The sequence below is a fragment of the Macrobrachium nipponense genome, chromosome 36 (assembly GCF_015104395.2).
Source record: "Macrobrachium nipponense isolate FS-2020 chromosome 36, ASM1510439v2, whole genome shotgun sequence".
NCBI lineage: Eukaryota > Metazoa > Arthropoda > Malacostraca > Decapoda > Palaemonidae > Macrobrachium > Macrobrachium nipponense.
In genome coordinates, this window is record NC_087220.1 from 28,493,575 (window position 1) to 28,517,761 (window position 24,187).

Consider the following 24,187-nt stretch of genomic DNA (forward strand, 5'->3'; position numbering starts at 1 on the left):
AGTGGGTGGGTGATAAGGTCTCTGATTGGTCAGAAGAATTGTGAGGGGTGAATGTCGCCAAAGAGAGAGGAATGATTTCACACGTATGTGGGAACTAATGCTGTTGTCAGAACAACGCTTTTTCCTGTATATTTTGTATGTAATCATTGTAGCCACATTGTTCCTTATACCATCCTGTAGAACACTCTCTGGCCTTGCCACTGATGTATAATTAACATATATTCAATTGTTTGTAGCCAATATTATCTGTATATATATGTTGCTGAGAAAACACAAATTGGTTCACTCTGACCCAGTTTTCTCTCTCTCTCACTGGTCTGGTACTATACATCCGTCCGCACACTATTTATAAACCTTCCATACCTGTAATAAAGTTAGTACTGCTTTACCTGCCTCTTTGTCCAATCATCTCACTGTACTTTGAGAAAAATGAAAAAAAATGTGCAATACTGACGTCAAATTAAGGGTTGTTTGGGGGTACCCCATAAATTGTAAAGACACCGTCTTTCAATGTAGACTTCTCTGGCCTTTCTACCTACATAAATATTATGGAATGTTATCAAGATTCAATAATATTCATTATTATTATCATCACTTTCTATTTCTGTAAATAATAGTATTTTTATATGGGACCTGCTTAAAAAAAAAAGAAAAAAAAATAACTTTGGGAAGGTTTTGGGTGGAGTACACACCACCTGGAAAATTTTTGCCCTACAGCTCTATCCTACGTTAAGGAGGACTGATGGGAAAGCGGGGTTATGGGTGGGGTAAATCACTTGGGAGAAGGTTTTGGTATGTTATTATGGTATTTCCTGTTATATATGACATTTAGAACGTGAAATACAAGCAGAAATAGCCGCTGAATAAACCGAGAATGTACTACTACTATTACAGTGCAAATGCCACCCCTCATGCACCATGTTATAGGGGAGCTTTTGTTTCAGACACCAACTCCTAAGGGAGGGAAATGGTGGGGGTATTTTTTTGGGGGGGAAATGTATTTAGCCAGTATTAACCCTACATTGTGATAGGGCTGAGTGAAAAATTTTGGGGGATTCATACACTAAGTTACATATATTCCTTTTCCTCATTTGTTTTATAATCGTGTGATATTATTTCAGTTGTTTATTTCTATTCCGTTTCTCATAGTATTCACTTAATATGTGCATTGATGTGTTCTCACTTCATAATTTTGCCCTATATATCATGCAATATTACCTTACAGTTGAGGGCAGGCCCCTGAAAAATACCTAAGGGGTGGGAGGAGAAGACGCTTTTAGGACGTTTCGATACCTTTCTGTCGTTGACGTCAAATTGAGGGTTGTTTGGGGGTATTCCATAAATTGTAAAGACACCATCTTTCAATGTAGAATTCTCTGGCCTTTCCGCCTACATAAATATCATGCATACACAGAGACTACGTCTGTACGCATTATTGATCTCTTTGTTTGGACGTCTGTCGACCCGACCCAGGTACATGTCCGTCCGCACCTGTCATTGTATACCCCGCGCTTGTCCTCACAACTGGTGACCTCCCGGATTGGACGGTAAACAAAGTGGTTTTGGCCCTGCCATTAACGGACTCACTACGGCATCTTACCTTCAGAGAACCTTTAACAGAACCACACGATGATACATAGTTTAGGTCTCTGAAAGCTCCTTTCCTCAGTTGAAACAGACCCCATTAACGGACTTATTATGACGCACCTTTCCAGGTGTGTTCTGGTGTCTTTGAACAGTTTGGCTCCCGCCATTAACAACACACATCGACCGCATTCAGAAGTCATTAACGGAACCACACGGCGTCTAGTCTTGACTCCGACGAACCCGACACCATTACCGGGCTAAATATGGCGCTTTTGTGTTTTGGTGTGTGAGACAAGTCATGATGACAGAATCTGTGTTACACAGTTCCTCCGACGACATTCAGATCCTCCACAACACTCTCACATCCACGAGAGTATCAATCAGTCATACAGTCAAACTGCCACCATTCTCATAACAGAATACTGCATCATGGTTCCTGCGGGCGGATGTCCTTTCCAGGGTAGCAGGAATCACGGATGAGGGAGCCAAGGCCGACATCATCATAATGACGCTGCCGGAGGTCTTCCGTCATGTCACCCCGTGGTTGGACACACAGGTTGGTCAGATAACCTACGGGGATTAGGAACAAACTCGTTGGGACATACTCCCCTCCCTTACTGGTGAGGGTCACCCGAGCAGCCTGTCATGGGAGATTTTCTTACAACGCCTTCCACAGGATGTGAGGACGCAGATCACCGAGGCGGACACACTCCCAATGAACATCCTAATGGACAGGGCTCAGAAGCTCCACAAGGCCACCTGGGCCTCGAGGTACGCCGCGATGCCTTCCCTTCAGCCAACAGTGCAGTGGTGGAGGAACCTGATGAGACGGACGTGAACACGGTCTATCGGAAGAAGGCGCCCCCCCATCCCCCCGCAGCAGCAGCAGCAGCAGAAGAGGATTAATCCATCATGGTGTTATTATCATCATTGGTTCGGGAAGGACCCCAGGAATTGCAGAGCACCCTGTTCCTTTCCAAAAAACTAGGATGTCAGCCACCCTCAACAGCAGCCATGGCTGCAAACTCTACAGGATCCCATCCAGTGGGGTTCTACATCTGCAACTCCATATCTGGTCGTAGGATACTGGTGGACACAGGGGCAATGCAGTCAGCATTCCCGCCATCGGAGGAGGACTGCAACTGCACACCCAACGTGGCCACCGCACATGGTGGCTGCCAACAGGAGTCCCATCCTCTGCTACAGGACCTTGACCATCAAGACATCCATCCTGGGCTGTATCTACGACTGGCCCTTCATCATCGTGGACGTCAAGGTTCTTCTGCAGGGGCTGACTTCCTGATGCAGCACGGACTTCTGGTAGACATTTGCTTCAAACATTTACTCAACACGGGGACCTGGCTATCCCGACCACTCGCAGCTGGACTGGGCATACCTGCCGTAAGCACCTTCGCACTGCACAAATACAATGTCCTCCTGCAAGGGTTCCCTGATGTTTTCAAAACAGAGCTGTGTTAGGTGGCCAGAACCCTGGTCAAACATGGAATCTACCACCACATCACTACGGGACTCCCGACAACTGTATGGTAATAGAAATATAGAGTTTTAACACTTTTTATTACAAATTATCACAAATAAACTTAAACATGTTCAACTGAAATCAGACTCCATCCAGACACAAACACGTGACCGCTTCAGAGATTCAAAAATGAAAAGTTTATCCTTGGCAATTTAATACCTTACACTCGCAATTTAACACATGATTAACTCGAAACAATACTCTAGAACGATGTATGATTGCCGATGCAACAAATATTCTACGATTACTTACGTTACTCACAGCATGGTCACCAGCAACTCCACAACCAGCACACACAATTCACTCACATACTCGAGATATGATTGCTCCCCCAATTAGATGTTACACTTATGATCGCTGGAAGTCAAAGGAGGACGACACACTCTATGCATCACCTTTTATAGTCGTGCGGACAAGTGAATTTTGATGCAATTAAAGGCAACTAGAAAATCTCAAATATTACTGTTAACTATAATTTTAACCTCAAATATTACTGATTTTAACATGCCCGTAGGAGTGTGTGCGTGAGGGTTGGGGTTTAAACTCAATCAAGTGACATTTACTAACATATATAGGAAAAGAACCATCATGGAATCTAAAATGTGAGGAGGACGGTGGGAATCTGTTGAGAAAAAAGTGCGCGTTCTTTTATCACGACATATATATTTATATTTCACATTTAAAATCCTGTTTTCACTTACATTTCTCAATTTTTCGTATCAGCAGCAGATGGACCCACATAGGTCTAGCACATTACGAGAAGAGAGAATCATTACGAAGAAGTTGAAGGAACCTCAACACTCCTCGAGACTCCCTATCTTTCGACTTGAACTCCATAGCCAGCCATGGCCCCTAAAGGCACTTCTCCTTGTGCAGAGGTCATGACGAGGACTCTGTGGAAACGGCAGCCAAGACCTGGGCGTGAATGGACTTCTCATTGAATCACAGGTGGTGGGCGTGGCTGAACTTCTGGAAGTACGAGCAACTGTAACGTCTCTCCACCCAACACTCCAGTCGCATGTGCCGGGAGTGACAAGTTCGAACGCAGAATGTAGGATATCCCGCGCTTCGAGCAGGTGTGCATGGAGAAGTTTCGCCTGTCCTCGCCCTTCTTGGCAACGCCGCCGCCATCCCGAAGGCTACCATTGGTCTTCCTCTGCTCGTGCTGGTGCTAGCCAGCGTTTGCAGAGAACCCACCCTGGAAGATCATTTCATTATGAGGAACGAGTAGAGATACAAATTCATTTGCTTATTTCAGTGACAAGAATGAATATCAAGGACTAACACACAGAAAGTTAGAGAGAATATTTGAATATTTTCTAGATTTCTGATAAGAAACAAAGACTTGGAACATATTTACTCAGATTTCATGATTAAACAAGTCTTTAGAAGCTGTCTTTATAACAATATCAGTCGTGAGAATACAAAGAAGCTATACAAGCATTTTTGTGGGTTATTTTAGGCGTTCTGTCACCGTTTGTTGTTCCAAATAGCTGATATCAGTTGAAAATTAAGAGTTGTTCCTACACAAATATAAACCTTTATGTTACGAATGGTTTTCGCTTGCAAACGCAAGCTGGAAGGACTGTTTTCAATTTTCAGACAAGATCGTTGAGTGGAGTTCAGACCAACAGGTGGGCGGGGCTTCCCTCCCAACCTGTCGATAGTGAACAACCTTGTCTGGAAGTTTTGAAGGGCTGTTCCAGCTTGCATTCCCAAGCTAAAATCCTACGTAAAGAACAGAGGTTTGTATGTTAATTATTTTGCATGTCTGTGCGTGCTATGTACCCATATAGAATGTATACTAGCTCAAATTCTGTCCCCAGTATTGACAACTGATTGTAGGTCTTGTGACAAAATGCTTTTATAAGCCTACAAAAGACACTTGTAGAATTCATAGCTTTATCCAAACTGCGACAGCTATTTCTTGTATGTCTTCATTTTGAAATAAATATTTGATGTGATTATTAATTCATTTGAAGCTCGACATTCAGTCATATACTAAAATGATAAGGATAATTTTGAAGAGAAATGGTTGCTATTCACTTCATTCTGCAGGTCAGAGTTCATCAGGCTTAACAAAGCAAGTATAGAGGAAAGGCCAGACTTACGTACGTACTTACGCCTGCTTATGGAAAAACACCAAGAATTTATGATAATTAAAAATAAAATAACTCGAAATAGAGGACCATACACCAATGCTTTTGTGCAGAAAAACTTAGGAACCAAAGAGACATTCAGAGTAACACATGGACGTCACCTTAATTTGTTCGTACGGAGAGCTTTTGTCCTCAGTTTGGGCATTGATAAACGTTAGGCAAAAAGATTTGTATAGACAAAGTAACTTGAAGATTCTAAGGGTTTCAGTCACTTTCAATATTAGGCCAAGTTCACACTATCAAAATTACAACAGTAGAAAAAAAAGTCCGATTTCGTAATGTAGAAGAAAATGGATTATAATCTGATTTGCTTGCAATAAGAATTCAGAACAGTATATTTGTTCACATGTTAATTGATAGCAGTAGTAGGTCTCAAGTGTTGGTTGAATGTAGATAACACAGAAAATTGAAATAGGCCAAACAGTTGGCCTCCATCCTTTTAGAAAAAGGTAAACTATTTTTTTTTATACCAAACACACACACATATATATATATATATATATATAGATATATATATATATAGATATGTAATATATATATATATATCAGTCTAAGCCACCTAAAAGATGGCAGTGGCTTATCAAGTGCTCGTCGTCTGCTGTGACGTCATAGGAAACTCTGTATTGGTCTGAGCATCCCTACTCTATTTTTAATTATATCTTTAGAATCTCCATAAAAATGAAAAATATTCAATATACATAATTATTGCAAACTGATATTTATTGCAATAAGATATAAAATAATTTAAATAATTGAGTTTTTTTTAAGTTTCAATTTTGCAAAATGCACTTAGCTGGAAAAACAAACTTTTACCTAATTGAAATCAACATTACTGTTCCGGATCACCATTCAATACCCCTCAAATACTTATCGCTCACCACTGCAACTCATAGAGCCAGCATCATCGTTATCAATAAGGTCAGGTTATTTTATTCTGCTTTTATTTTAAAACTTGGTACCTAATAGTCTTGATATAGCTACTTCACCCTCGGTGAACCTGGGCGCCATTTTCTTTCGTGTACTACATGCTGAGTTGCCTTGCCTGTTTTATAGCCTGGATCATCCGGAATTATTCAAAGTGACCCACATTGGTCGCAGGGTACCTATAAACCACTAATTTTGGGTTTTCTAAATAAAAAAAAAAAAACTGTTTACTTATAGGCCTACATCTCGATTATAATTACAAGACGGTGGACGTTCTCTTCCATACCCCAATATTTTAAGCCAACCTTTGTGCATATTCTTAAAAATCCCAAACTTGTGGATGTTCCTTCACTTCCTTACACATCAAAATGTGTTTGTTAGGATTGCAATTGATTGCAGAAATATTGATTTTTTTGTTACATAGCCTATGCACCTTTTCTAGAGAGCGTCCGTAAATTTTGAGCTATTCGATTGTTACATCATTATCCAATTCTTGTGGGTAATTAGTCTTCTCTTGCGTTCCTACCTATTTATTTTGTCGTAATTTCTTGCCTTTGACCCCATTATAGTATTTTTCATTACAGATTAATATTGTTCCTGCTACTTTGAACCTATCTCAATTGTGTTCCACATCTTTCAGCTTTTTCCCTAATTAATGTTGGTGTCTTTAATGAACGTTGTCCGGCAGTTTCACTCATGAACACCAATTCGACTCCAGCCCCGTTTTTTTTTCTTCTTTTTTTTTGGGGGGGAGGGGACCTTGAAACCATCACTGCGTTGGGCTAGCTTGCAAGTTGCCACCCTTTAGGCCCCATCCACACAATCGAGCTTTGGTCGACGAACTTTGTCCTATGTGACGTCAGAAGCGTAGAAACAGCGAGAAAAGTCAGAACTTTGCCGCGGTTTCTCCGCTTCTGACGTCACATCGAACAAAGTTCCTCAAGCAAAGCTCGGCTGTGTGGACGGGGCCTTAGTGCCTTTCTTTACATCTATCCTACTACATACAAAATAAATCTAAATTTCTTTCTTGAAGCAACTCTGCCACTTGGAAAGTTTTCGTAGATAGTTATTACTTTCGTTTAGCTTTGTGGCCGTTTTTAGTTGCCTTAGGTCTAGGGTTATTTTCATAGGCTGTGCCTATTTACAACCTGACAGGCACTGGATGCCTCTTCACTTTTAGAATTCATTTCACCTGGGCCTTTCCCATTTGCCTATAATTAGTTGTTGTTAAGGGGACTTTACTAATTTTGACCTTTATAATCCACCACCACTAGGTGAAAGTAGTTAAAATTACAGGCCACGGGATGCGTTCTTGTGTAGCCAGACATTCTGTGGAAATTCATCAGTTCTATAATATGTATTGAGGGGAAAAGGAAACCACAGCATATTTCACATGTATATCTCAAAAAATATTGAAGCATGTAACGTCAGTGATACATTTTTCAACAAAAAAATCATTTGAGCAATAGAAATCACACAAAATTGATATATCCAAAAATAATCCCAAATCTCTTGGATATAATGAAAACTTTTAACAGCTGAAAATAAACATTTTCCCAAGTATACAGATTTTTCAATTTCAAGTCTTCGTGTGTGAAAGAGTGTAGATTCTACTGTGTTGTTTTATAAGTTTCAGATTTTTGGATTTTATTATGTCCATCTTGACAAAAAAACTTTTATCTTTTTTATAACCAAATTCATCAAGAGTATTTAGCCATTGACAGTACTTTTATAAACTCTTTAAAAAACTATCAAGAAAGATTCAGTCTCATATATCAGCACAAAGTACCTTGAGAATGACCAAGCACAGTAGTTAATCATTGTATTTTTAACAAAGCTGTTGAATAATTAAAGTTGCAAGTTAGCTGGGGGTAACAATATATCAAACTTTGTCCACTTTTTATGATATTACTGCATTATAGGAGGGGAACCCCAAAAAATAAATTTGAGCAGCAACATCACAAAAATTATGAGAAACTCACAATAATATATCCTATGACTATTAAAGTCAATTGAATAGTGTAACAAGACTTAAGATTTGACACAGTGGCCATTTTTGTCAAGTTTAACTCGTCCTCTTGCTACAAGTTCCATTGCCCTGAAATACACAAATTCAGTGTTAGAACATTATATCACAGCATATACTAAATTTTCAAATTTGCAAATATACTTCCAGCAAAATAAATTTTCTTAGGAAGTCTCATTAGGTGAGACTTGTACTTATGAGAAAATAGTTGTGATGCTGTTTATTACAGGACCTTTACTATTATTCTGCAGATAAACTTGTATCTGCATTAATGTCCACGTTACTAAGTAATGCAGGCCTGTACCGGAGGAGTGGGGGCTGTCGAACAACCCCCCCGCCAAAACTTCTGGAAGTCCATATTTTCTGTGACTATCCTTTTCATTGAACTGTACTTACAAAGTAATAAATAATTGTTTTTTGTTAAGTCAAAGTATATAACACAACAAAAAATAATTGTTTTTTGTTAAGTCAAAGTATATAGGTAACATAACAAAAAATAATTGTTTTTTGTTAAGTCAAAGTATATAACATAACAAATAAAGTAATATGCATGTTATTTTTAACATAATAAATGAATCAATCAATAAAACTGAAGCAATATTCTTGGATTTCAGCGCAAAATTTCAAAATTATAAGTAAAATTCTGTTAACCAAAGTCAGTACTTTGAATTTCTTCATATAACTAAAATGACATTTTGAAGTATTTCATCTTGTATATACCTATGTATGCAATGACACTTAAGGGTACAGGCCTTTAATGCCAAAGGGCGATTTCAGATAAATGCTGTACTGAGAGAAATTGCTAAACCTTTGGTATACCATTGTTTAAAGTAAAATTCAAATGCCCCCAAAACTTCATTTCAACCCTCGTTTGTCCCTGGAAGATTTTTTTTCCTGAAACCAGAGTCTTCCATATTTTGAAAGTTCTATAGAGTAGTCTCAGATAATAGATCCAGTTTGCTGTATTCCAACAGAAATTGCACAACGCTTAAAATAAAAACTTTACTCAACCTATATCATCTTCACAATTCACATCTCGGTTAGTTATCGACCGTCTGGCACTACCGTTTGTCAGATTACACAGAAAACAGAGATTATCTTTGCAAAAATAATTTCATTTTTCTTACATACCACGAGGGCTTAGAAAGAATATTATTATTATTATTATTATTATTATTATTATTATTATTATGATTATTATTATTATGATTATTATTATTATTATTATTATTATTATTATTATTATTATTATTATTATTATTATATTATTATTGTACAGAATACTTAAAAGACACTAAAATCATTATTTACCGTGAAGCTTGTCAACAACTACAGAACATAGTTGGTAGCATTTCTGCGAATGCATGTGACTAATCAATGATATATTCTTGGTTATAGTCAACCCTAAAATCTATGACCATTGCCGACAAAGCACTTGTCAACTCTGTAAATCAGAACTTGTTCTTGGTTATTTGACCATTACTTCCTTGATGGTCACAGACAAAAAATGATGCAGTATTTGACTCTAAGTTTCACTAATCTGCAAGCCTAAAATTACAGCGGATGCCAGAATGCCAAAAGAGAAATTTGCAAAGCTTGCAATCACATTAACCCTTAAACGCCGAGCCTCTATTTACAAAAGCGGAAAAAAAGTTTTTTTTTTTAAATCACAGCACGCTTAGTTTTTAAGATTAAGAGTTCATTTTTGGCTCATTTTTTTTTTCATTGCCTGAAGTTAAGTATGCAACCATCAGAAATGAAATATATAAATATTGGAATATATGACAACACAAAAATATTTCATATATAATTGTATACAAATCGCGCTGTGAGCAAAACAGTTAAAGCTAATAAGTTATTTTTTTCGTTGCATTGTACACTAAATTGCGATGATTTTGGTATATAACAAACTTTAAAACGATCAAAGCAACACAGAGAAAATATTATCTCAAAATGATGCATGAATTCGTAACGCGCGGACGTAAAAAAAAGTTTTGTTCTAAAATTCACCATAAATCGAAATGTTGTGCTAGAGACTTCCCGTTTGTTGCAAATGAAGGTAATTGATTGAATATTACTAGACTGTAAATGTTTCAGATTAAAAATTGCAGTTTTCGACCATTTTGGTAGAGTTAAAGTTGACCAAAGGTCGAATATTTTCTATTTATTGTAATTTATATGAAAATATTTCAAAACTAATAAAAGCTACAACCATGAGTTATTTTTTATTGTATTCTACATGATATTGCGCACATTTTCATGTATAACACTTTATGTAAGGCCTAATAGAAAACGGTGCGAAAATTACGACAAGGTGATTAAAGAAATTCTGAGATTTTCAGCAGAGTTACCACGCGCAGAGGGAAGGAAAAAGTTTTTTCAAAAATTCACCATAAATCGAAATATTGTGCTAGAGACTTCCCGTTTGTTGCAAAATGAAGGTGAACAATTGAATATTACTAGAATGTAAGTGTTTTAGCCTACAATTGCATTTTTCGACCATTTCGGTCGAGTCAAAGTTGACTGTAGGTTTAAATTTTGGCACTTATCGTGATTTATATGAAAATATTTCAAAATAAGTACTCATCAATGCCCTTTTGTTGGAGGCCTCCCAAATGTTTATGAATGCCCCTCAGGACACCCCGATGCTTCCTAGGGTTCGTAAAAGCCACAGGATGTGGTCCTTGGTCCCTTTCGGCCACACGTGGCCGCACAACACGGCGTTGAAAAGCTGGGTCACCTTGGGTGCTTGGTCCCTCTCCAGCATCCAAATCTAAAATGCGCCTCACACGCTCACTACCGACAGGCAATACACATCTTTCACGGTCCTGACGACACTGGGACATCTCTGCAAACGTCCTGTTGCGTCACAAATACGCTAACACTAGCAAAAGTTCTGCAAAACATGAATGCATCAAGAAATCGCTCTCCGACAATGCGTCGCTGATGCTTTGTAGTGCGAGAAGAAAGAAATTCACGCGTGCGCGGCTGGGTAACGCTTGTAACAAGACAACAGCGTGATCTGTTAACTCCCAGCATCCCTCAAGGGGCCTGATTTAAAATCTTTCGCAAAATAGGCCTATAACTATTTTTCCGCAAATAGTTAAAAAAACTTTTTGTAGTCGACGTACCGTACATCCACTTGGCACCCGACAGACAATTTTAGTTGATGTACAATACGTCCATTCGGAATTTAAGGGTAAAGGTATTTACCTATGCGGAAACCTGGAGATCTAGTAAAATTAGACAAATCCTGTGTAGGAACTATTAGGTAAGACTAGTCGAAAGCATATAACGTGCAATTGATGTATCAACCGCTGGAGAATATTTAGTCACTGGATTTCTTGACAAGGAGATTCCCAAAATGCTCTCTGGTAGGATATTCACAAAACTACTGTATGTATATTACTACACAAACTTTGCATTTTCATAACCTGAGGGGATTATAATTTTACACGAATTGAATAGTTTAGGATGTGTTCTGTATACTATACTGTTTCAAGTATTAACTGTGATGACATCATCATCAGTGTCCCATCAGCTATGGTTTAGATACCTCAGATTCAATGAAAATCTAGTAATTTTACTGCTTTATATAATTAGACATCCCAATAGCTGATGTAGAACTTTTAACAACTAATAAGAGTTCCTGCATCCTGTTTAGACTACATATTTTCAGATATATTTTGCTTTTGTATGAAAGCTATATATATATGTCTTAGGAATGTGTAAATAAAATGTTAACCATTGCGAAATTTTAGTAAGGCTGTAGCTTTACGGCAAATCATCACACCTTTTCACAGAAAAAAAGATAAATTTCAACCAACCTTGGGAATGCTCTATGCTCAGCTGTTTTAATTCTGTCAGAAAGAATATCCACTGTGTCTCCTGGCAAAACAGGAACAGATTCTTGTGTCACTATTGCTCCTCCATCAACCTCTTCCTGAAAATTGTAAAAATTTATACGTTATTTTCCAAACACTTGAGTGCTTGTGGTTTCCATGGGGATGTTGATGGTCACAAGATTTTCTTGTATTACTCACATAGCAATGAACAGTCGGATTTGCGGTAAAGGAGGCTAGCCAGTCCATCAACAATAAAGGAAACTGTATTTGCCTTAGAAAAACCTATGATTATAAAGAGGTTTTTACAAAGTACTGATTCGCAATAAATAAAAACTTGTAAATTGTTAAAACATAGCAAATGCTTTACTTACAGCTACAAAGTGAACAGTACAGCCTGTTATTGTGACACCAGCTTCCAGTGCCTGCTTCTGGGCATGCATCCCTTTGAAGGAAGGCAGAAGGGACGGATGGATATTGAGGAGACGACCATTCCAAGTACTGACAAACCCAGCGGTTAGAATCCTCATGAATCCTGCCAGGCAAATTAATTCTATTTTTGCAGTCTTTAATGCCTCTGTTAGGGCGCTATCAAACTCTTCTCTGCTCTTGTAATTTTTGTGAGGTATGACCTGCAAAAGATAAATCATCAGTACATATCACGTTGGAAATGTGGCCTGAATTATTGTACTAAAGACATTAAACTTTCTACAAGGTACTGTTTCTGACCGATTCAGTACAGTAGACTAATACAAAACATTGTTAAATTTTTATTTTTAACTAATAAGTGGGTTTAAAAGACTGGCTTAAGTAAAGTTCCTCCCTCTGTAACAAATTGCATTGGTAACTTTTTTCTACTTATTGGTTTTTGCAATTTCCCTTCATATAGTAATACATAGAAAATCAAAACATTTTTATTTAGGAACAAAATTGACGAACTGCAGACTTATCAAGACCCATTACCCTCCTGACTTACATCTATCCAAACGTGACTAACATAATTCCCTAGAAATTTGCAAATGAAATATAAAAAGGGCAGATTCATTATTAAACTGAAATAGTAATGTCTGTACTTAAATTCATTGTGATTTACATCATGGTCAGGAATCTAACCAGTCAAAAACTTCAAACAAAAGCATTTTGTCTTACCTTGGTTGGCACACCTGCCTCTTGGGCCCTTTGCAGCCCTCGTACACCAGGTACATTACTAATAACTAGAACAATCTCTGCTGCACTAAGACCTGAGCTGGTATGATCTAAAAGTGCCTGCAATACAGGAAATTCATTATCATGTCATTTGATTTAAAATTCCGACAAATCCCTCATAAGTAGTACTAAACATTTTGGTATAACACTGGAAAATTAGCATCAATTTAAATCGGTCTAAATTTATACTCACTGAAGCAAGGAATCCGACTAAAACTTGACATTTACCTGTAGGTTAGTCCCCGACCCTGAAATCAGCACAGCAACTCTCTTGCGCTGCGTCCTAAGTGTAGGACTACATGCCTTAATTGATGCTGTTCCCTTGGTGAAGATCTCCTCCAGACCATTAATGCAAACTCTGGGAGAACCTGCATTTAATAAGTTTTGGGAAATGTAAGATATCCCTTCTCTTCACTGCATAGATATCAATATCACTAATACTTCAGTTTCATCGAGTATTAATAATTAGTAGAAGCACCGTTACTAAATCGGTACAAAGCCAGAAGTCAACTTTTAAAGGCATTTAGCTGCACTGGTATGCTTGAATAATACAATGGCATTTACCTGGTTGAAGAGGTTGCAGTTCTCCAATGACCTTGGCTTCATCAGTGGTTAACTTCTGAACTTTGGCAACATCGTTAGCAGCCACTATCAGCACCATGCCAATGCCACAGTTGAAAGTCTTTGCCATTTCAGAACTGGTTATACCTGCAAAAATACCACTTCTCAAGAATAGAAAGAAAATTGGAAATGAAACTTAAGACACTCGATTTTGTATACGTAAATACAATATGCCCATGAACCCTGTAATGGGGTGGTGCCATCAGTGCATCTCACATGGTGCAATGCAAGCACTCCTTAAGATTCTTTGCAGCATCCCTTTGGGCCCTAACTGCATCCCCTTTCATTCCTTGTACTGTACATCTGTTCAGATTCTCTCTCTTATATTTCTATCCATCCTCTCCTAACAGTTGTTTCAACATTACTGTGAGCGCTGAATGAATTCATAGGTCCCAGTGCTTGGTCTTTTTGCCTAAAATGACAATTTGTCCAAAATTGCATTTTTCCTAACTATACAAACCTGAGGTCCTTTTACACATAGCCCCACCTCATGCCACCCCTCACTCTGCAGTTTTTGCTTGGGCCAAAAGCAAAAGTGATTTGTTTACCTCCCAGTCGCGCGCGCGCGCCTGTCGGACAAGCAGTTAACTACCGAACCCCTTGTTCGAAAGCTTACGACCTATCCAGCTGCCGCTAGTACCTTCCTATTGTAAAAGGACCTCAGGTTTGTATAGTTAGGAAAAATGCAATTTTGGACAAATTGTCATTTGTTCCGACACGGCATACAAACCTTCGGTCCTTTTACAATAGGAAGACTCACTTCTTGGTGGGTGGAATCTGAGTCTTTTGTGAACAGACTGGTGTTCGCCCAACCTTGGAAGCCTCCCTGGTCGTAAGAGCGAGGGAGGGATCCAAGCCTCTGTCCGATTGATCGGGGTGTGCACCGCAGGATCAATGGTCAGACCTCTGGACCGAGTACTAAGAGAGAGGCAAGCGTATCTCTTCGTACCAGCAATGTAAGAACTTGTTCCTGTACAGGAGCAAAGATAAAGTCATGGTTTTGACTCTTGTAGGCATCCACTTCCCCCCCTTGTAGAAGGAAGTGGTGGATATTCTGCTCCTATCCCTAGTGAAAGGGATAGGATGGGGCTCTGTCATATAGCTCACCGGCATCTCGTCCTTATCCAGCAGGGTAATGACCGTATCCCTCTACCCACAGGTAGAGGGGTAGAAAAAGATAGAAAGAGAAGCCAGTCACTTTCTCATTCACTATCTATTCATACAGTCACACCAGGACTCGATGCTGTTCAGCCTGCTAGGGTCTGGGTTAGCTAGACGACGTGTTGAGCAGCCACCACGGGTCCTAAGGAAACCGATCCAAGGACCTATGGGCAATATCCAAGAGGTATAAGGAAGGTGCCGGTAGTCTGGTTGTACCAGACCCCTGCCTTCCATACCTGCGCCACGGAGAAGTTCTTACGAAACGCCAACGAGGGGCCAATACTTCTGACTTCGTGAGCTCTCGGACGGGACGTACGGATGTCGTCACTACCATCAGCCTCATACGCCCTCCTGAAGACCTCACGCAGCCAGGACGAAAGTGTGTTCTTGATACTTCTTTCTTGGTGACCCCGTTGCTAACGAAGAGGCGTCGACACTCAGGCCCGAGGTGTCGAGTTCTCTTCAGATAGCGCCGTAGCGTCCTCCAGGACAAAGCAGCATCTCATCCACATCATTATCTGCATGAAGTTCCCGTACTCTCTTCGCCGATGCCAGGTTCAGCAAGAAGAGGGTCTTGTGAGTTCCCTGGGTTGGCAAGACCTTTGGAGGCTGCTCTTAAGCAAGGAGATCTCGAACGAGTTCGAGATGTCCAATCCCGTCAGTTTCAGGACGAGCGTCAAGGCGGCTCTGTATCCTTTGACTGTGGGAACTTAGAGGAGCTTCCTCGGCGAAGAAAAACGAGGAAAACCGCTACCTGCTGAAGAGTGGCTCTGAGAGGAGATAGGCCCCGTCTACGACACCACAGAAGACGGCCGACTTCCCCTGGTACACAGCTGCAGAGGACTGACGGACGTTTCCAGCCATCTCTGTTGCTGCGCTACGAAAAAAGCTTCTCGTTCGCAAGAGATGGTGGATAACAGCCAGCCGTGAAGACGTAGGGACTGGACTGCTCGGTGGTACCGCTCGACGTGTGGCTGGGCGAGAAGGTTGTGCCAATGGGGAATTTCTCTCGGTTCTCTTGCGAGAAGAGCCAGCAGGTCCGGATACCAAATGGCCTGTGGCCATTTGGGAGCCATCAGGATCATCCTGAGATTCGGGATGACCAGTGCTCGACTGATCACCTTGCGAATCAGGCTGAACGGGGGAAAGGCATAGGCGAAGAGGTCGTCCCACGGGTGTTGAAGAGCGTCCTCTGCAGCTGCCCATGGATCCGGCACGGCCGAGAAGAACACCTGGAGCTTCCTGTTGTGCCGGATGGCGAACAGATCCTCGACTGGTCGCCGCCACAGGTCGAAGAGCCTTTCCGCCACGTCCTGGTGTAGAGACCATTCGGTCCCTATCACCTGATCCCGACGGCTGAGCGTGTCTGCTACTACATTCCTTCCCTGGAATGTAGCGTGCCGACAGCTCTATTGAGTGCGCCTCGGCCCACTCGTGCACCTGCCGAGTCAACTGATACAACGGGAGAGACACTAGGCCCCCCCTGTTTGTTGACGTAAGCCACCACCGTGGTGTTGACGTACATCAACACCACTGAGTGTCCCATCAAGCGGTCCTGGAACTCTTGGAGAGCGAGGAACGCTGCCTTGAGTTTCAGTACATTGATGTGAAGGTGCTTGTCGTTCTCGTACCACACTCCTGAAGTCCGCAACTCTTCCAGGTGTGCGCCCCATCCCTCGGTCGATGCGTCTGAGAGCAGCTGCATGTCCCGGGGGGAGAGTGCGCAGAGGCACTCCTCTTAAGGGGTTCCTGTCGTCCAGTCACCCGGCTAGGTCCTGCCTCACCTCCTGTGTCCGTGACAATGGAAAGCTTGGGGGATCCGTCGCCTGTGACCAACTCTCCTTCAGTCTCCCTGAAGAGACCGCAGGTGAAGACGCCCGTTAGGGACTGGCTTCCCGAGTGACGACAGGTGTCCGATCACGACTTGCCATCGCTGAGCTACCTGTTCCTGCCGAGACAGGAACTGGTTGGCTGCCTCCCTGAATCTGCTGATCCGCGAGTCTGCGGGGAAGACTCGCCCTGCTACCGTGTCGATCCGCATACCCAGGTACTTCATCCTCTGCTTGTGCTCGAGATCGGACTTTTCGAAGTTCAGAACGATCCCCAGATCGCGACAGAACTCGAGCAGTCGATCCCTGTCCTGTAGCAACTGCGAGCGGTAGCTCGCCAGGACTAACCAATCGTCGAGATACCCCATCAGACGTATCCCGTGCGAATGGGCCCAAGCAGACACCAGAGTGAACACTCGCGTGAACACCTGTGGGGCGGTTGAGAGACCGAAGCAACGTGCTGAGCTGGTACACCGTCCCGTCGAGGATGAAGCGGAGGTACTTTCTGGAGGACTGATGAATGGGTATTTGTAAATACGCATCCTTCAAGTCCACTGAAAGCATGTAATCGTTCTCCCTGATAGAGTCGAGCATCGTGAACCGGGTCTGGCGAACCAACCGGTTCAGGGGAGAGAGATCTATCACCGGGCGCCAGCCTCTCGTAGACTTTTCCACCAGGAAGAGTCGGCTGTAAAAGCCCGGTGACTGATCCGTGCCGATTTCTACAGCTCTCTTGCTCAGCATGGTCTTGATCTCCTGTCTCAATGCTACGTCCTTCGATGCCCCTGGAACGTACGCCTGCTGTTGGACCGGGTTGGAGGTGAGGGGTGACCGAGATTCGAAGGTTAATAGATCTCCCTCCCGAAGGACATCTACAATCCAGGTCTCGGCGCCGTGGCGCTGCCAAGTTGCCCAATGGCTGGCCAGGCACCCCCCCACTTCCGGCAGCAGGTGAGGGGGAACGCCGTCCTTCCACTGTGAACGTCGTCTGGGTGGGGTTAATCGACACTTGACAGGAGAGAGCCGATACCGCTCCGACTCATTCCAGTCCTCGTCGAGGTCGAAACCTCAGGAGGACCGAAGGGGTATTTAAATACGGTGTCCGAAGACACGTAGAAACGCCTCTGTCGCAGTAGAGGAGGTGAAGTAGCTTGTTCGACCGTCCAGAACTGAGAGAGCCTTCTTGTCCGGAGACGAGAGACTACCTGGTTCAACCCAGTCGGCAAGCTCCGATCGCGGCAGACCCACCGTCGATTTGGGTTCCCTCTCGGGCCCCAAAACGACTCGAGCCGAGACGTGGCTCTGCTGGTGGGAGCGGTGATCCTTCCCCGAGATCATTGTGCTGACGAATCAGCGCCGTAACCTCGACAAAGTCCCTCTGGATCTCGGAAGTCACAGCATCTTGCAGAGTGGGACCGTTAAGCCCTTCGAACAAGAGCATTTCCGAGAACCTTCCTCCTAAGAAGGGGGAACAGCGACAGCCCTCTCGGTCTTCCCCATCCACTTGCGCATACGTCCTGGCCGGTCCCAGAACCGTGCCTGGCACGTAGGGCGTTGTGGTGGGATCATGAGGGGCGCACCCCTCACGATCACTCCTCAATACCTCGCTCCTCCCGGTGTAACCCGAGGAGGTTGAAGGTACGGGAGAGGCAGACCTGACGCTCCCTCATTGCTCGCTGGCAGCACCAGCAGGCTTTGAAACCCGCGGTGGCGATCGAGCTGCAGGCCTGGTCGAACCGTCTCCTGTGGAGAACGGCTGGACTGAGCACAGCGGCCCCGATCTCGAGTATCAGAAGAGCTGGTGCTGGTTGCCGTACCCGGTCGCTTTCTGTGAGAGCGACCTGCAGGCTCCACTGTCACAGTGAGACCGGTGCTTGTCCTCACGGCACGGCACGTCACGTCGCTGGTTCCAGCCGTGGCTGGCACCGGCGAACGGGAGGACCTCTTCCCAGCCTCAGCCCGTGGTCGGTCGTGGACCGTCACGTCCCCGGGTAGCCAGCTGTTCGCCGCGAGAGTGAGAGCTGGTCTGGTGAGAGTCGCATAAGCGGCTGTCACCAGTCTTCCGCCCCGTGCCGTGAACCTGACGCTGAGCGGACTCAGAGGTCTGGTTCCTGGCTGCACGGTCGCTGTAGGCGACCGTACACTCGGTACCTCCCGCGAACGAGAGGCCGAGACGGACCCTGATGCAGTGGCAGAACCACTGACACCAGGCGAGGAAGTACCGGTGTTAGCCGGTACCCCTCTGGTCCCCGTAGTCGTCTTCCTTGCGGAAGAAGAGACGGGCCCCGCTCCCGAAGGAGCAGGAGGACCAGCGGAAGGAACCCTCCCGTCCCACCGAGGTGAGACGGGTCCCGAGAAGCTCCCGAGGGAGACTTCTTAGGAGGGAGGAGGCAACCTTCTTCTTCCTCGGCTGTGAAGCCTTAGAAGTCAAAGGGGAAGAGGCGGCAGCCGACGACGATGAAGAAGATGAAGACGACGACGACGACACCTTCCTCCTCTTCTTCGTCAGCTTCCTCAGGACAGACGTAAGATCTGTTATCCAGGGCGGAGCCGGGGCTGCTGTAGCCGAAGCCACAGGGCCCGGACGCACCTGTACAGACAGACCAAAGTCTGGGGTAGTACCACCACGAACAGGGACGACATCAGCAGGTATGGGCATCTCAGAAACAGCAGGCACAGCCAGCACAGCATCGGTAGGGACAGCCAGCGCAGCAACGGCAGGGACAGCCAGCGCAGCAACGACAGGGACAGCCAGCGCAGCAACTGCATGGACAGTCAGCCCAGAATCGGCAGGTACGGCAGGCAGCACCGGAAACACAGGAAGTGGAGCAGCAGCCAGCAACATCCTGGTACTGGCGGCAGGTCCAGGGGCGAGCTCTAGGGCAGCGGAAGTGTGGTCGCTGCAGCGCGGCAACCACGAGCGGCGGCGGCACGCCCCCCTCTCGGTACGGCGAACGGCACTTCACAGCGGCTGTAGGCAAGACTGTCACCACGTGAGGCGAGTACACCAGGTGAGGAGGGACGTCGTCACCTGGTTGCGTGGTCACTACTCCATGGGTGACCGCAGTAGGCCCAGACATAGAACCGCAGCCCCTGGACACTAGCACGCCCTGCAAATGGAAGGACGCCCATACCTCACCAAGGTCCACCCTCGTGGCAGTAGCACCTGCGGAAATAACAGTAGTAGCGATTAGTGGGGGGGAAGTCCCCTCGCGCGGGGGGGTGAGCCCTCTCCGAACGAGTGGAAGACCCCTAATACAATTGTACATCGGGCACCGAGCGCCCTCCCCCGCGCTCGACGGATCGGGCGAGGAGAAGAACGCCGATAACCTCCCCCCCCCCAAGGGGAAGGGCCACTGTGGGAGTTGAGCGGGGGGGGGTTTCTCGTTCCCCACCCCCGCACAGTACCCATGTACCCAACAACAATATAAGAGCCCGAGAGCAATCGTGCCATCGGCCCGAATGCAAGGGCATAAGGATCAATTCCCTGACTGAGCGGAACTTGAACCAATAAATATTGATGCAATCAAAAATAAGGGATAAAATGAAAATGCATCTTGCATACGATTCACTTCACAATGAATAAGGGCTCGGATCGAGCGCATTTGCGCCCTAGGTACCGAGCGCAAGGGTGAAAGGATCAATTCCTTACCTTTATGGATCAAGGTTTCTGGAAACCTTGATCCATAATGAATTGATGCAATCAAAAAATATATGAAAATGAAAAGACTACTGCGCTTGCGATTTCACTTCATACAATAAAAAGGGGAAGGATCAATTCCCGGGAATAGCAGAAACATTGATCCCAGTAAACAATGCAATCTCAATAAAAAATGAAAATGAAAAAGAACTGCACTTGCGATTTCACTTCATTCAAAATAAAAAGGGGGAAGGATCAATTTCCGGGTAAGCTCGGAAACTGATCCAAAATGAGTATTGCTACAATCAAAATAATATATGAAAATGAAAAAGAATACTGTACTTGCGATTCCACTTCCATACTAAATAAGTTTCCGTGCCGAGCGCATTCGTTCGGCAACGGGCATACAGGTCAAAAAAATATAAATGAAAAGAGCACTTACTTACGATTTTCATCTACACATTTCCAACCCAATCTACGCTCGGAGCGAGTGCTCCCGCCCTCGGCACCGAGCATACACAATACGAGGATCATTTCTGGGAAAATGAATTCCCGCACTTACGCCCTTCAGTCCCGGCACTCGGGTAATCGGAGGGCGTGGTGACACCAAGATCCTTAATTCACAAAGAATTCAATGAAATGATTGTACTTACAATTCAGTTTCACTAGATAATTAGAAAAAGAAAAACACAATCATGCGAAAGCAAACGACGATGAAGCGGGCAGAGAGCGATGATACACGTCCACACGCCAGCAGGCCGAAAGCAAAAGTGATTTGTTTACCTCCCAGTCGCGCGCGCGCGCCTGTCGGACAAGCAGTTAACTACCGAACCCCTTGTTCGAAAGCTTACGACCTATCCAGCTGCCGCTAGTACCTTCCTATTGTAAAAGGACCGAAGGTTTGTATGCCGTGTCGGAACAATTTTATATTCCAATATGCCCATGAAGAAGGTAAATCTTCAGTTCGTTTCTTGAACCAAAACACCAACAATATGAGAAACTTCTTATGATAAACATGCTCCAGAAACTTGGGTCATAAATACCTCTTCATTAAAAAAAAAATGCCAGGACTAGCTGTAACATACATGCAAAACATTTCTGCTTGCTCTCTCTCACCCTCTCAACATTCAGCATCTGTAACAAAGCCTGTCTGTCTGCCTTTCTTTGTGTTGGTTCCAGCATTTAAACAACCCACTGGAAATCATAAAGTTTCGAAAAGTTTCCAATTTACAAGGAAGGTGAATGAAGTTAAAACCAACAAAAATGAATTCCAAAATGTTTTCAAAATTGTATCCTTTTCTATCTAGAGTGCTTCATTGGACTTTCCTTGTCTAACAGATGTTTTAATTTAGGATTATGCATCAGCAACAAATAATTGGGGTCTTGCCTTCTGATAACAGCTAAATTTGATATGTAAGACCTTATAGTAAAGTCTAAATGTAAACATTCAATACTGAGCTAAACTCTACTTAATAATAATTTATTTTACGAGATTAATCCTCAAAATGTTCCTGCGTCTGAAAAGGTAGCTGAACAAATCTATCATAATCCTGTTAATCAGCAGAAAATTGAATAATTCTGGTTAACAGTTTTGATTAGCAGAGAGATTTAATAATAAAAAAAAAAAAAAAGTAGTGCGAACCCAAGAAAAACTCGTGAGCCATTTGCACATTGCTATAGCAGATTCACATCAACCGTGCATTTGATGTCTAGGCTAGTCCCTTACGACGCTCCTGATTGGCTGTTGGTAAGCAAATCGCAAGGCTGGGAACTCTCGTTCGACCTCCCCTGAGGGATACGTCTTTGAAAAGTATCCCTCAGGAGAGGTGGAATATACATCCTGCCTATGTGAACTCTCAAGAGAGACAGAGTTTCTAGCCCTGTGATTGGCTTATCAACAGCCAATCAGGAGCATCGAAGGGACTGGCCTAGACAGCAGATGCACGGTTGGTGTGAATCTACTGTAGTGCATAATACTTACCGTGTGCTGCAAGCCAATGAAAAACTTTTGGCATGTTCCATGACTGTGCTTGTAAATTTGCAGCCAAATGGTCAGGCATGACCCTGGGTAAGTTTTCTGTCAAACCACCACCTGTTATATGAGCTGCAGCCTTTACAAGGCCACTCTGCATGGCAGAAAGAACAGCTTTGACATAGATTTTTGTAGGCTTCAGCAATTCAGATCCTGAAAGTACCAAAGAAATAAAAAAAATTGTATAAATCATATTATGTATATAATAGGGTTTTATATAAGAAATTAGTATGGTACTAACTATGCAATTTGAAGAAAAATCAACGAGCGGGTAGTAGGCTATTCAGACATTAAGAAAACATGGAAAACCCCTCAAATAATCATCAACAAGTCTATCTTACATTTTGTATGGGATAGAAACCAAAATAAATGTCAGTCAGAAAATACATCCTGTACTATAGACAAAGCCACTTGATAAACAATGAAATAGCTTTGTGTCCTTATTTAAATGGATAAATAATGACTTACTTTAACAATGTCAAATGCAGTCTGAAATGAATACCTACTAACAAAATGAATTTGATAATACCTAGAGAGGAGTTGGAGCAGAAAGGAGCAGGATCATCATATTGCAACCCATCAGAATCGACAATACGTCTCACAAGGCTAAAACCATTACTGTGTAATCCTGATGACTCTAGACCTAGGAGAACATCTCCAGCGACAATGGAATCCCTCCTAGGGAGTAGTTTCTGCCTCTCTACAGCACCAACAGTGAATCCAGCTAAGTCATACTCGCCAGGAGCATACATTCCTGGCATCTCTGCTGTCTCACCACCTGAAAAAAGAAATTTACTCTTTCAGTCACCAGGTCTTTGCGAGTCCTATCTGTCCCATAGTCAGGAGCAATACTTCACTTGTCCACTGTCTATTAGGACACAGTTCAAGCTATGATACTCTGGTACTCATTCTTGTGGAGGTGTAGTGCAAAATGCTTGTACATTTCTGCAATATGGTTAAAGAAAACCAGCAAACAAAGCAAAGGGTCAAAATGAAAAAGTCAGAATTGCCAAAAATGACAGTAGACCATCAAAAGTGAGATGACTCGGGAAGGGATTTTGGATATCACATAGTGCATCATAAGTGATCTAATGGGTTAAGTACATTGATCTTAAACCACTGGATAAAAGAATATCACCTATAAGAGATAAAGGGTTAAACCATCCATCAAACTATCTCTTAATGGGAAAGTCGGTTACAGTATTAAAGATGGAGATTGGCAAGATATAATTTGATGGAGTCCTTTAACTAAAAGGCTATTGATAATGGTGAGTCTTACACAAAGTAGGGAGAAGGAAAAACAATTCCTTCAGATAATAAATTATGAATGCTGTTAGTAGCTCTTTATTAAATCTGCCTACTGTATAATTATCAATTTCAACAGTTACATGTAGCTACAATATATGTGGATGACTCGGTGTGTATAGAAGAGACTGAACTATTTACTACGTGAATAAAATACTAACAATATTTACAGCTTTATACAGCAGCAAATACTGCCAGAACTATTGCCATGATTATATCTTGGTAAGATAGGCTTCTATAACCCCCAACTCTGAATATCTGCTTATATATCGGAGCCTAAGATATTCTCATGAATCTCTCTTTAACTGCAATTTC

The 24,187-nt window shown here is 43.0% G+C and overlaps 1 protein-coding gene across 3 annotated transcripts in view; it reads right to left on the reverse strand.

Moving 5' to 3' along the window:
- Positions 1-7,621: 7,621 nt before the first annotated feature.
- Positions 7,622-24,187, reverse strand: part of LOC135203537 (trifunctional purine biosynthetic protein adenosine-3-like) — a 30,387-nt gene continuing 13,821 nt past the window's right edge. For 2 of the 3 annotated variants that reach the window (XM_064233268.1, XM_064233269.1), the window contains exons 12-19: positions 23,097-23,345; positions 22,517-22,720; positions 13,849-13,992; positions 13,513-13,652; positions 13,228-13,344; positions 12,453-12,710; positions 12,064-12,179; positions 7,622-8,308 (exon numbers count right to left, since the gene is read on the reverse strand). In XM_064233268.1, coding sequence (XP_064089338.1) covers positions 8,242-8,308; positions 12,064-12,179; positions 12,453-12,710; positions 13,228-13,344; positions 13,513-13,652; positions 13,849-13,992; positions 22,517-22,720; positions 23,097-23,345 — 1,295 coding nt within the window. In that variant the 3' untranslated portion in view covers positions 7,622-8,241. The remainder of the gene's footprint in view (positions 8,309-12,063; positions 12,180-12,452; positions 12,711-13,227; positions 13,345-13,512; positions 13,653-13,848; positions 13,993-22,516; positions 22,721-23,096; positions 23,346-24,187) is intronic. The other variant, XM_064233267.1, reaches the window with a different exon arrangement.